The following is a 12,681-nucleotide window of genomic DNA, read 5'->3' as shown; positions in this document are numbered from 1 at the left end:
TGAGATTACCAGAGCATAGACAACAGTAGTTAGGCTATCTCTGTCCAGATAGGGGCATAGTTGGGCCACAAGCCAAAGCTGATGGAAGGCACTCCAGGCCACTGAGGCCACCTGAGCCTCGAGTGACAGCAAAGGATTCAGGAGGACCCCCAAGCTATGAATCTGCAACTTCAGAGGAAGTGTAGCCTCACCAAGAGCAGGGGATCCCCAACCCATCCAGTCTAGGGAACTACCCACTAAAAGTGCCTCAGTCTTATCTGGATGGAGTTTCAGTTTGTTGGCTCTCATCCATTCCATTACCAAGGCAAGACACTGGTCCAGCATTTCCACTGCCTCACCTGCAGATGTAACATTGTTCCTTTCATCAATTCTTCTTTCACCTCCCATTCTAAAAGGAGGTTATATATTCTTTAAATTTATTTTCCTTTATATTGAATTCTTTTTCAAATCTAGATGTTTCTTTTGCAAGACCTTCCTTTCTGTCTAAGCTCAATCTTTCATTTATCTGAAAATCTTGCAGCCAGTCTGTCAAGTGTCTTCTAATTTCTTCAAATTCTTTCAATTTGAAGTTATCATTAATAATTTCTTCTATCAGCACTCTGTATGTGGCCCAGTCTCTTTGCATATTTTTCTGTTTGACAGCCAGGGCTTCTGTCGGTGAGGTCCACAAGGGAATCTTTGGTTCTAATAATCCTTTACAGTGGTACCTTGGGTTAAAGCTGCTTCAGGTTACAGACGCTTCAGGTTACAGACTCCGCTAACCCAGAAGTAGTACCTCGGGTTAAGAACTTTGCTTCAGGATGAGAACAGAAATCGTGGCGCGGCAGCAGCGGGAGGCCCCATTAGCTAAAGTGGTGCTTCAGGTTAAGAACAGTTTCAGGTTAAGAACGGACATCGAGAACAAATTAAGTTCTTAACCCGAGGTACCACTGTATATTTTATCCAGATCCTATATAAGGATTTTCTTATAATGTGATTCAAAAATCCCTTGTGTGCCCTCACCTTTTCATAAATTAGATACGTGTGCCAACCGTATCGATTGTCAAAACCTTCCAGGTCTAGCACATCCGTATCCCTTAAAGCAACCCAGTCTTTTATCTATACCAGCCCAGCAGTTGCATGATAAAGTTCTAACTCTGGTAGGGCAAAGCCTCCCCTCTCCCTTTGGTCTATGAGCATTTGGTGTTTGATTCTTGTTTTTCCCCCCACTCCAAATAAATCTAGCAAAGGTTTCTTAAGGAGTGGTCTTATCACTTCCTCCTTCAAACAGGCAGTGACCACTCCCTCTCGGAAAGAGGCACTGATCGCCTCCCTGACCCAGCCAGCTGTTCCCTCCCTGCTGTGGACATAGTGTATCTTGGTTTCAGGAAGGCTGTTGGCAAACTCTCCCATGATATCCACATGGAGAAGCTCGTAAAATGTGGGGTGGACAAGGGAACTGTTAGGTGGATTTCTGGCTGGTTGACAGTTCAAACCCAAAGAGTGCTCACTAATGGTTCCTCATCATGCTGGGGGGGGAAAACCAAGTAGGGTGCAGCAGAGTTTTGTCCTGGACCCGTTGTTGTTCAACATCTTTCTAAATGACATGGATGAAAGAATTGAGGGGACTCTCAATTTTCAGATGACACCAAATTGGGAGGGGTAGCCAATGCCGCAAAAGAATCAGGGTTCAAAACAAATAAAGGGCCCAAACAAATCAAGCGTTGATGTTACAGATGCATGGACCACTGCGGATAGACTATATACTGTCTCATGTCTGCATTCCATTATATAACTTGCATGCATTGACCCTAAGAACTGCAGTCCTAGGCATACCAATAGAATCAGGCTAGTGGAATGCTCTGACTGCTCCAGGAGAATACTCTCAACTGTGAGGTCACCACTGAGTGTCTATTATGCTGTATGAAGAACCTTCCAATCTCCTCTGGGCCGTACCAGGAGGAGCCAGCAGGAGTCATGGAGGACCAGCCACCCTCATCACATGCTTCCAAAGAGACAAATGAAGTACCCTTTGAACTGCATCCCCGAGCAGATGCCATCCGCTCCAAGCTGATCTACACATTCTATCTGATTGACTATCTACGGGGGCTAGGCAGTGCTATTCCACGCCATAACATACGAGATTTCCTGGACCATCGGAAGCTAAAGAAGCTAATGCTCACAGACCATCACCAGCTGGTGCGTTTCAATGTTGTGCCCAAACGGAATGTCATGATCACGCGAGAAATACGCTGCCGTAACCGTATCCGCGTGCGCTGCAGCCGCTGGCCCCCTGTCGCCATGTGGGCTTATTCAGTCTTGAACAGCCAAATCTTCAAAGTCTTCATGATCTTCCTCATCTGCCTGAACATGGTGGTCCTCATGATCTTAGTAGAGATAAGGGATAAGTTGGAGGACCACTTTGTGAAAATGAAGATAGCAATGGAGGTGATCATCTGGGTCATTGTCCTCATCTTTTTGGTGGAAATTGGGCTGAACTGGGCTGTTAGCTTTCAGGATTATTTTAAGAACTCCTGGAATGTCTTTGACTGCACAGTCACCATCATATCCTTTATCCCTGAGTTGATACTCCTTGTTGAAAAGAAACACAGCAAGGCCGTCACATACTTCCTCCAGGTTTGCCGTGTGCTGCGATGCTTAAAGCTCTTCCCTAGACTCCGGCAAATCCGGATCCTCATTATGGCCCTCTTCAAAGCAATGAAAGCCATGAGCTTCATCCTGGTGCTCCTCGTCTTCTTCTTCTATATTTTTGCCGTATCAGGCATTTTCTTCTTTGATGGCTACACTCGCTCAAACCTGGATGACCTAGAGTACAACAAGTATTTTCAAGACATGCCCAATTCACTGGTGACCATCTTCATTCTCTTCACCATGGACCATTGGTATGCTCTGCTGCAGGACACGTGGAAGGTCCCAGAGATAAACAAAGCAATCAGTGGCTTGTTCATCTGCTTGTGGCTCCTCATTGGGGCATTCATCTTCAGAAACCTCATGGTGGCCACCATGGTCACCAATTTCCAGACCATTCGGAATGAATTGAGTGAAGAAATGAAGCAGATTGAGACTCAGCAGAAAGCTGACAAATTTAAGCTGGAACTGCTGGAAAAGAAGTACAGCTCACCCCAGGGGCAGGACAAAATGAGCATGGGGCCATCCACAATATACAGCATACCAGAAGTCGAGGCTGGGCCTCTGGATTGGGAAACATATGTCCACAAGAACCTGCCAGGGCTATACGAGGCTGATAATGACGAGCAGGTCATTTGGCCCCGTGACGCCCTCTTCCGCTACTTTGAGCTGCTGGAGAAGCTGCAGTATAACCTGGATGAGCGCAAACAATTGCAGAATTATGCCGTCTTGGCTCTGTCCAACCTGGAGGACAAGTAGTGATGGCTTCTGGAGGATCAAGAAGATGCAAGTGTGGACTCATCCTTGCTTACTGAGCCAGCACAACCAAAACCTGTGGCAAATCAACAGTTTACCTCTCACATTGTCCTCCTTACCAGCCTGTGGTTCTCCAGCTGTTGCTAGACTCCAAGTCCCATCATCCTTGACTCTTGCCCATGTTGGCTGGGACACATGGGATCTGCAATTTAGCGACATCTGGATGGACACAGTTCCCTGCCCCTGATTTATGTGGCTATACATTATTAGACTAGAACTGCAAGGAAAGATCACAAAACCACCCGGTCTGCAGGTTTTAGACACTTTTTGATGTCTCTAGGGTTTCATAGCATTGGTGAGCAAGGCACACCAGGGTGCACCCTCAAATGCCACATTTTCCTGTGGGCCAGACAGACATCTGTTCTGCACATCAGTAATATTTGATCTACAAGAATAAATTCCCCCATACCCCAGAAAGTTGGCATAAGACACACCAATGGACCAAAGAGCCAACTTTTTATTAATTAACCATAAGTGTCTTGCAGTAAGCTAGGAGTGACCTGCTTGAACACTGGGGATATCCTTCCTTAGGGGAGGCAATGGAATGAACACCTCTGTTTCCTGTTGAGGAAACCTCACTCTGGCTTCTGGATCAGAGGATTGACTGGTCCATGCCCTTCCTTTTCCACTCACCAAAAGTTGAACTGGGAAGCACTAGTTTGCTGCATTTCTTACCTGTTCTATTCCTGTCAGATGGGTGAAGCTTCTAGGAACCAAAAGTCATTTCCTTCTTCATCCACTTGAGCTGGCCGTTGATGTCTGGTAGGTGACACGGTGTCCCTTCAACATCTCAGTGAACCACAACCCCATTTCCTTTTCTCTCCTTGACCACACTCCCTACCTGTTGTGGCAAAACCAAGGAGTCCATCAAACAACTGAAACCCACCATACTGAGCTCAAAGAGTATGTTGTAGCTGAAGCAATGGTACACCTTGGTATGGGTGATACCAACAAATTCCTAATTAGTACCCTAGTAAATGACTGACAAATCTATCCTCCTGAAAAACATAAGGGCAGTCTTACAGAAAGGTTGCAAATAACTCCCTTATTCTGAGAACACATAGCCACATACACAATTTTATTGCATCCATAGTAGAAGGATGTTTGCCATTAATTAATGAAATGTTTCTAGCTTTAAAATGATTGATTATGGTATTGCCTTTCTTCCTGAACTCTTACTTATTTTAAGTATTTATTTAAATCGATTCAATGAATTGTTCATCCAAGCCTCAAGGCAGCTTTAAAAATTGGTAAGAACAAGTCAAAATATGATGGCTTGGATCCAAAGGTTCTCTTTCTCTGTTGAAAGGAGCATTTCTTGTTCATCAGAAGGACCACTTGCATCCAAGGAAGATTCCCGTCAGGAAAGAAAGAGGCATCCAATCTAAAGTAAAAAAAAAAAAATGAACACAGGATTAGATATATTACTCCAAAAGAAAATGGAGAGGTTAATCTGCATCATCAAAGACCAAATGGAACAAATGAGACAGCAAAGAAGGGAAATGACACCTCTAAAGGCACTGATTCTGTTCACTCTGGTTTTCATCTGGTACAGGTTAGAACACATGACCAGATGACCAGAGTTGGGGGGGGGCTGATAAAGGGAGAGGCAACATTTGAGCTTTGTGGGGTCCAGGTCCATGGGAGCTGGTCTATAGGAATTACTGAGACACAGCCCTCCCACCAGAAATGTCAAGCAATTAAAAAAAAAAAACACCATCTCAAGATCTCAAACACTCTCCTTCCTGTCCCACACACATTTTATATTTCCTTGAATTTACTGAGGCATTTCTACAAACCCTCATGGACTATGCTGGCCAGGGCTGATGGGAGTTCTAGTCCAATAAGATCTGGAGGGCCACAGATTCCCCATTCCTTCTTTATATGTTTTCATGACTTGGACCAGTGGCAGCTGATAATTCTTTGACTTGGTAGGGCTGCAATTTTCAACCTTGCTTTTCTCATCACAGTAAGACTTGTACAGCATATGCATAGGAAAGTGTGCGCAAGTGATATAATATTGGCTGCATTTGCTTCCGACTCCCAACATGCATTAAAATACAGGTGGCAAATGTGATGTTGCTGGACTCCAATTGCCATTGACCCCAAACAGCATGGCCAAGCCTCAGGGGTGGTGAGAGATGCATCAGCATGCTTCAAGTAGGCCTTGATATCACTTGACAATCAATGTCAGTGTTGAAATCAGGAGTGATAGCATGGTTCCACTAACTTCCGCTTTGGAAGATGACTATAGTTTCTTTTGATTTGCAGTGGGTGATATGGGCTTCACTGTTGCCAATGAAAGCTACGTTGCAATCCTGGCTCTGTTATTTCACTGCCTACAGCTCTCATATGTTGGCAAATAATGTCACCAATCAGTTCTTTTAAGGCACTGAAATGCTTGACCTGGACATCACCAAGGCTTATACAGTGGTACCTCGGGTTAAGAACTTAATTTGTTCTGGAGGTCCGTTCTTAACCTGAAACTGTTCTTAACCTGAGACACCACATTAGCTAATAGGGCCTCCCACTGCCACCGCGCCGCTGGTGCGTGATTTCTGTTCTTAAGAAAGTTCTTAACCCGAGGTACTATTTCTGGGTTAGTGGAGTCTGTAACCTGAAGCATCTGTAACCTGAAGCGTATGTAACCCGAGGTACCACTGTACAGTGATACCTCGGGTTTAGAACTTAATTCATTCCAGAGGTCCGTTCTTAACCTGAAACTGTTCTTAACCTGAGGTACTACTTTAGCTAATGGGGCCTCCCACTGCTGCCACGTGATTTCTGTTCTCATCCTGAAGCAAAGTTCTTAACCCGAGGTACTATTTCTGGGTTAGTGGAGTCTGAAGCATCTGTAACCCAAGGTACCACTGTATCCAACTCATGTACGATGGTTGTTTGCTGGTTTTTAATCCCTTGGACCAGCAAGGTTCAAGGAGGCCTTGGCAATCAATATCAGAGTTGAAATCAGGAGTATTGGTATGGTTCCACTACCTTCCCCATTGCAAGCGGATGTGCCAGATGATCATCTCGGGTCACTTTCAACTCTACATTTCTTTGATTCTTTGATGAAGCTGTCAATGGCTACAACCCACAATGGCTTATGTACTGCCTTCACAGTTGAAGACAGTATGCCTCTCATTATCAGCCACTTTGTAATACAACTGGGGTAGGAACGCAGGTGGCACTGTGTTTTAAACCACTGAGCCTCTTGGGCTTGCCGATCAGAAGGTCAGCGGTTTGAATCCCCATGACAGAGTGAGGTCCCTGTACTCCATCCCAGCCTCTGCCAACCTAGCAGTTCGAAAGCACACCAGTGCAAGTAGATAAGAAGAGGAGGAGGAGGAGGAGGAGGAGTTTGGATTTGATATCCCGCTTTATCACTACCCAAAGGAGTCTCAAAGCGGCTAACATTCTCCTTTCCCTTCCTCCCCCACAACAAACACTCTGTTTTGAGAACAACATGCTGCGCTAGATGGGTCTTTTGGTCTGATCTAGCAGCCAAGCTCTTACTATGTTTACTTACGATAACTTCCTGTAGCATCATGACTTTGACTAGAGTCTTGCCGCATATTCGGTTCCTCTCTGCAAAATTTGATTTTGAACTCAGATTTTATGTTGTGGGCAGAGTCCACACCTGGCTCTAACCATGTGGGTCACTCTGTTCCACACCTGACCCGAGGAAATTGCTTGCTTTCTCATATTGCCCTGCTGCTGCATTTGTTGCTCAGGGCGTGCAGAAAACGAGCGAGCAAAGAAGAACCCAGCCGCCACCCTTTCCGAACCCCCTTTCTCCCATGCAATTATATAAAAAGCCATGTGCCCTTTCATCTGAGTCACCCAATGAAAGGGAGAATTGAATTACATTCCTGCTGAATAAAACCCGATAAAACAAGACTGAGGCTATTTTCGTAATCAAGAAAGACATAATAATATCCCCTTTTGTGCGAGCGCTTTGAACAAAGGAAGGGGAGGGAAGTCACCTAGAGATGGCAAAAAGGTAGCAGGTGCACAGGATTCGACTAATGGGCTGTCCACCTACAGAACCTGCTTTGAGGTAGCATAGCAGGCCCATTGTGCTACAAGATGACTCGGGTCAAGTCCTTTGCTGTCGTCTGGCTGTCTCCACTGAATAATAATAATAATAATAATAATAATAATAATAATAATAATAAATTTTTTTATACCCCGCCCATCTGGCTGGGTTTCCCCAGCCACTCTGGGTGGCTTCCAACAAAACATTAAAACATCAGTCATTAAAAACTTCCCTAGACAGGGATGCCTTCAGATGTCTTCTAAAAGTCAGATAGTTGTTTATTTCCTTGACATCTGATGGGAGGGCGTTCTGCAGGGCAGGCGCCACCACTTAGAAGGCCCTCTGTCTGTTTCCCTGCAACCTCACTTCTCGCAGCGAGGGAACCACCAGAAGGGCCTTGGAGCTGGACCTCAGTGTCCGGGCTGAATGATGGGGGTGGATACGCTCCTTCAAGTATACTGGTCCGAGGCCGTTTAGGGCATTAAAGGTCAGTGCCAACACTTTGAATTGTGCTTGGAAACGTACTCTCAGTGCAGAATACCATGTCAGTGCAGAAAAATTACAGAACGTAATTCTGAGGCCAAAAATCAGCCCACGTTCCACATCTAGAGGCAGTCTACCACTGATTATCTGGTTGGGATGCTGCTAAGGAATCGGGGACAATTGGCAGGCCCCCAACTGGCCCCAGCCCACCAGCCGATGTGCCGGTTGGACTCCATGCTGAAGTGTAAACAGGTATGCGACACACAACAGTCACGCCTGTTCTTCTTAAGGTGGAATGGAATATTCTAACATATCTGACACCGAGAACAAGCAGCAGGGGATGGCTTTCTCCCCCTTGCTCTGAATGTAGCTGACTCCTGTTGGAGGCTGCTTGCTCAGAGAGGTTACATTATACCCACCTTCATTTGGACCTGGCCAGGAATTGTAACTGCAAAAAAGCATTCCAAGAATGGTCACCCTTCTATGGAAGGCTGCTTAAGAATTGTAAGTTGAAGGGTGATTTTGTTGTTTGTTTGTTTTAATTATTTCTGTAATGTGGCTAACAGCAGCCCAGGACATGGGACTAGCCCACGGTATGGTTGGCTAACACCAGCTGGACCCCAAGGACGAGCAAAACCTACACAGAATCATAGAGTTAGAAGATGCCACAAGGGTAGTCTAGTCCAACCCCCTGCAATGCAGGAATCTTTCATCCAACATGGGGCACGAACCCACAACCCTGGGATTAAGAGTCTCATGCCCTCTGACTTCCAGCTTTCAGCAGAACACCAAGGCTTACTGTTGTCCCAGAACCTTCCTCCCTCGCCCTCCTTTCGCAAAGGAACAGATTCTGGGAGCAGATTGTATGCAACTTTAGAATTCCCTGGAAAGAGGGGCTGATTGTTAAGCCCAAGGCTGGCTCATCCACAAGGCAAGGAGAGCTCTCTAGGGTTGCAGGCAAGGGGTCTCTCAGCCCAACCTATGACCTTTGGCATGCAAGGCAGATTCTCCACCACTGAGCTTCATTTCATCACTGAAGCTAAACCCCGAAACATCAAATCAAACCATGAGAGGTGCCAACACAACTCAATAATAATATAAAGCCTTAAATCTGCTCTGGGGCCTCTCATAGTTTTGTTTTGTTTTTTGGAAATCCAATTCCAGGTCTTACTGGATACATCAAAATCCTCCTTTATATCCTTGCCTTTTTGCTTCCATTTCACTCTGTATATTTACTGCCACTAAAGAAAGTGCAGAGCATACAACATGAAAATCATGTCCTTTAACGGTGCTGACACTGTACTTTACTTGCAAAAACCCACAAAGCAGAACAAATCCAAAGGACTGTTCCATGACTTTTAAAAGTCTACAAGAAAAGAAAAGGTTTGTGCTGTGGATGTTCTGCAGATGGAACAAGGTCTGTAAGATTAAGAGTTCACAGGAGCGGCTGAAGGTTTCTTCCCTTTGTTTACAGACAGTGCCCCCCCAGGGGGGCACGCTTTTCGGACATTCTGAAATACAATGAGGAGAGTGGGTGTGAATCCTGCCCGTGGGCCATACTCCCAGCTCTGCAGATTAATCTGATCTGTGTGCACACAGAGAGTCTTGTGTGTACAACTTGTACATGGATATACTCTGTGCTTGTCATTGGCATCCATCTGTCTCAAGAGACAGTGGAAGAGTGCACCATTGGGGGGGCAGATTCAAACCGTTGGAGAGTTATAGCACCTGCTGTGGGTGCAGAGACTGATACAGGAGAGACATGTTTCATTGTAGCTGGGGCAGATGAAGGTGTCCAGTTTGGCTGTTAGAGAAGCACCAGGGCATTTCTTGATATTTTAAGTTGGCACACCACCCACCAACCGCTTTGAGAGGGACATCTCAGATTTACAGAAACTGCCCTGGCTTCTGTTTGAAATCCCAGATATCCCACTTCCACACCTCTTCTCCTCCACCTCTACATTGGCAGCCGCTGTGGTCTCCGCCGTGGACTCTTGGCTTCCACCATGACATCTGCTGCCACTGCCATTCTCCTGGAAGGACACTTTTGGAAGCATGTACACCACTTCCGGTGGCCGTGGCAAGGCCAAGGAGACCTTAAGAATGTGGGATGTGAAACACAAGAGCAGACAAGTACAACATCCCTACAGTGGACATAAAAAGGGGATGTCTGGACCAGCCATTCAGGCCTTCCTGTTTATCCTGCGTGGGACAGACTTCCTCTACATATGACCAGAGGTGGGTGTGGCCTCACCTGTGCAGGTAACAAAAGCATAGGACTGGCCATCATCTCTCTCTCTCTGACCAGATTTGTCGAAGAAGCAACATCTGCTTAGCCAAAGATGCTCTCTTGGCTTCCAGCCAAGACAGGACAAAGGAACTGTCTCCTTATGAGATAGTTTCCAGGTGTATGTTACTATTCTAAACTAAGTCTTCCTTCTGGGATCCAATTGTGAACAGAATGTGAGTGAGTAAACTCTTTTTATACTTTTATAGAAGACTGTTGTGTCTTATCTTTTATGAAGGAATAAGGGGAAAATACCAGAACAGTAATTATAGAGGCTTTAGCGAGCCTGAGCAAATGCATCCGCTGTAAGTTTAAAAGGGGAATGTTACTCTGCTAAATTGTGGAACTTGTTAACACAAGATGGAAAGGCTATAATCAAACAATATATTCTCTCCTGCATCCCTAACCATTCCCACAAATAATGCTGAGGAGGCAAAGGCCCAGTCGCAGAGGAAGAAGAGGAGATAGAGGCAGTGAAAGTAAGGCAATGTGAGGGGGGGTCAGTGCTCTGGATTTGGGTGAGAAAATGTTGGAGGGTATGAGATGGGGAAATGGACACCGAAATGACTTTACCAGTGGTTTAGGTATTTGTTTGCTGCATTTGTATCCCACCTCACCTGCAAGGAGCTCAAGATTGCCTGATGTGAGGGAATGGTCCAAACAGGAGGACTGGGAAGTGTGTCCTCAGCCAGATCAGCTTCTCTCCTAAGAGGAGGAGGAGGGGGACAATTCGCCTCCCTTCTCCCCAGCAGTTTCAGTAGGAGAGGGAGAGGAGAATGCTGCACAGCCTCCACAGGAGTTACCTAGCTACGAGATAGTAGAAGAAGGGAGGGAACAGCCAGCAGAGACCTCCTTAGAGAGCCTGGGCGATCCCCTCGGGCTCGCAGGTCCAGCCGTATTAGAGAACAGTGAATGTAGAGGGGTGGAATTTCCGTTTGGCACCTAGGATGTTGGGAATGGAAGGGGAAGGGAGAGATATGGATTCTTGTTTTGCAACCAGATGACTGAATAAAAAGGACTAAAAAACGAGGGGCCGCTTTCTGAGCCTGGACCTAGATTTGGCACCCAGTGGGAGTTTGTGGGGTGGCAGACAAAGATGGCTCCTCCTCCCAAAGAGTTGCTAACAAAGAGACGTGGGCAGCACTTGGGGGAATTATCGTCCTTGGAACTTGGGCATCTCTGCTCTCAATAAAGAACTCTTTCTTCCTCTTCTTTCTCTGTCTCGTCCTTCTCCCAAGAAATCTTCAAGCAGCCCCCTACTGCTTCCAGTTGTCATCTGTTCCCCTATTTATTGAAATCATCTAGCTGGATGCTCAACAGGTTGTGTGCATGACCACTGCTCAACTTCCTGTTGAGTTTTTTTCTTTTGTCTTTTTACTTCAAGTGCAAGAACCAGTGAAGGCGGTGAAGGTCCTATGTGAGTGCCTGGAGGTGGTTGGAGGATGGATAGTGGCTAACAGATTGAGGTTGAATCCTGACAAGACAGAAGAACTGTTTTTGGGGGACAGGGCACGGGCTGGTGCGGAGGACTCCCTGGCCCTGAATGGGGTAACTGTGCCCCTGAAGGACCAGGTGCGCAGCCTGGGAGTCATTTTGGACTCACAGCTGTCCATGGAGGCGCAGGTCAATTCTGTATCCAGGGCAGCGTTCTACCATCTCCACCTGGTACACAGGCTGAGACCCTATCTGCCTGCGGACTGTCTCGCCAGAGTGGTGCATGCTCTAGTTATCTCCCACTTGGACTACTGCAATGCGCTCTACGTGGGGCTACCTTTGAAGGTGACTCAGAAACTACAACTAATCCAGAATGCGGCAGCTAGACTGGTGACTGGGGGCGGCCGCCGAGACCACATAACACCGGTCTTGAAAGACCTACATTGGCTCCCAGTACGTTTCCGAGCACAATTCAAAGTGCTGGTGTTGACCTTTAAAGTCCTAAACAGCCTCAGCCCAGTATACCTGAAGGAGCGTTTCCACCCCCATCGTTCTGCCCGGACGCTGAGGTCCAGCGCCGAGGGCCTTCTGGAGGTTCCCTCATTGCGAGAAGCAAAGCTACAGGGAACCAGGCAGAGGGCCTTCTCGGTAGTGGCTCCCGCCCTGTGGAACGCCCTCCCATCAGATGTCAAAGCGATAAACAACTACCTGACATTCAGAAGACACCTTAAGGCAGCCCTGTTCAGGGATGTTTTTAATGTGTGATATTTTAGTGTATTTTTGGTTTTTGTGGAAGCTGCCCAGAGTGGCTCGGGAAACCCAGCCAGATGGGCAGGGTACAAATAATAAATTATTATTATTATTATTATTATTATTATTATTATTATTATTATTATTCCAGTTTTTGTTTATGTGCCTCTTCTCTCACCACCCCCCCAATCTCCTGGAACTTTGCAGTGGAGCAAATGTGCCCAGGTTCTGAGTGTGTCCAGCATCT

General features: G+C 46.3%; 1 protein-coding gene across 1 annotated transcript; it reads left to right on the top strand.

Annotated features, from left to right (window-relative positions):
* The first annotated feature begins 1,918 nt into the window (after positions 1 to 1,918).
* LOC128416836 (cation channel sperm-associated protein 2-like) lies at positions 1,919 to 3,474 on the top strand. The gene has a single exon (XM_053394854.1). It carries the CDS (start codon positions 1,957 to 1,959, stop codon positions 3,385 to 3,387), a length of 1,431 nt encoding a protein of 476 aa, XP_053250829.1. The 5' UTR covers positions 1,919 to 1,956; the 3' UTR covers positions 3,388 to 3,474.
* The last annotated feature ends 9,207 nt before the right edge of the window (positions 3,475 to 12,681 follow it).

The sequence above is a fragment of the Podarcis raffonei genome, chromosome 7, assembly GCF_027172205.1.
Source record: "Podarcis raffonei isolate rPodRaf1 chromosome 7, rPodRaf1.pri, whole genome shotgun sequence".
NCBI lineage: Eukaryota > Metazoa > Chordata > Lepidosauria > Squamata > Lacertidae > Podarcis > Podarcis raffonei.
Note: the sequence above shows the minus strand (reverse complement) of the source record. Positions and strands in the feature narration are given on the sequence as shown.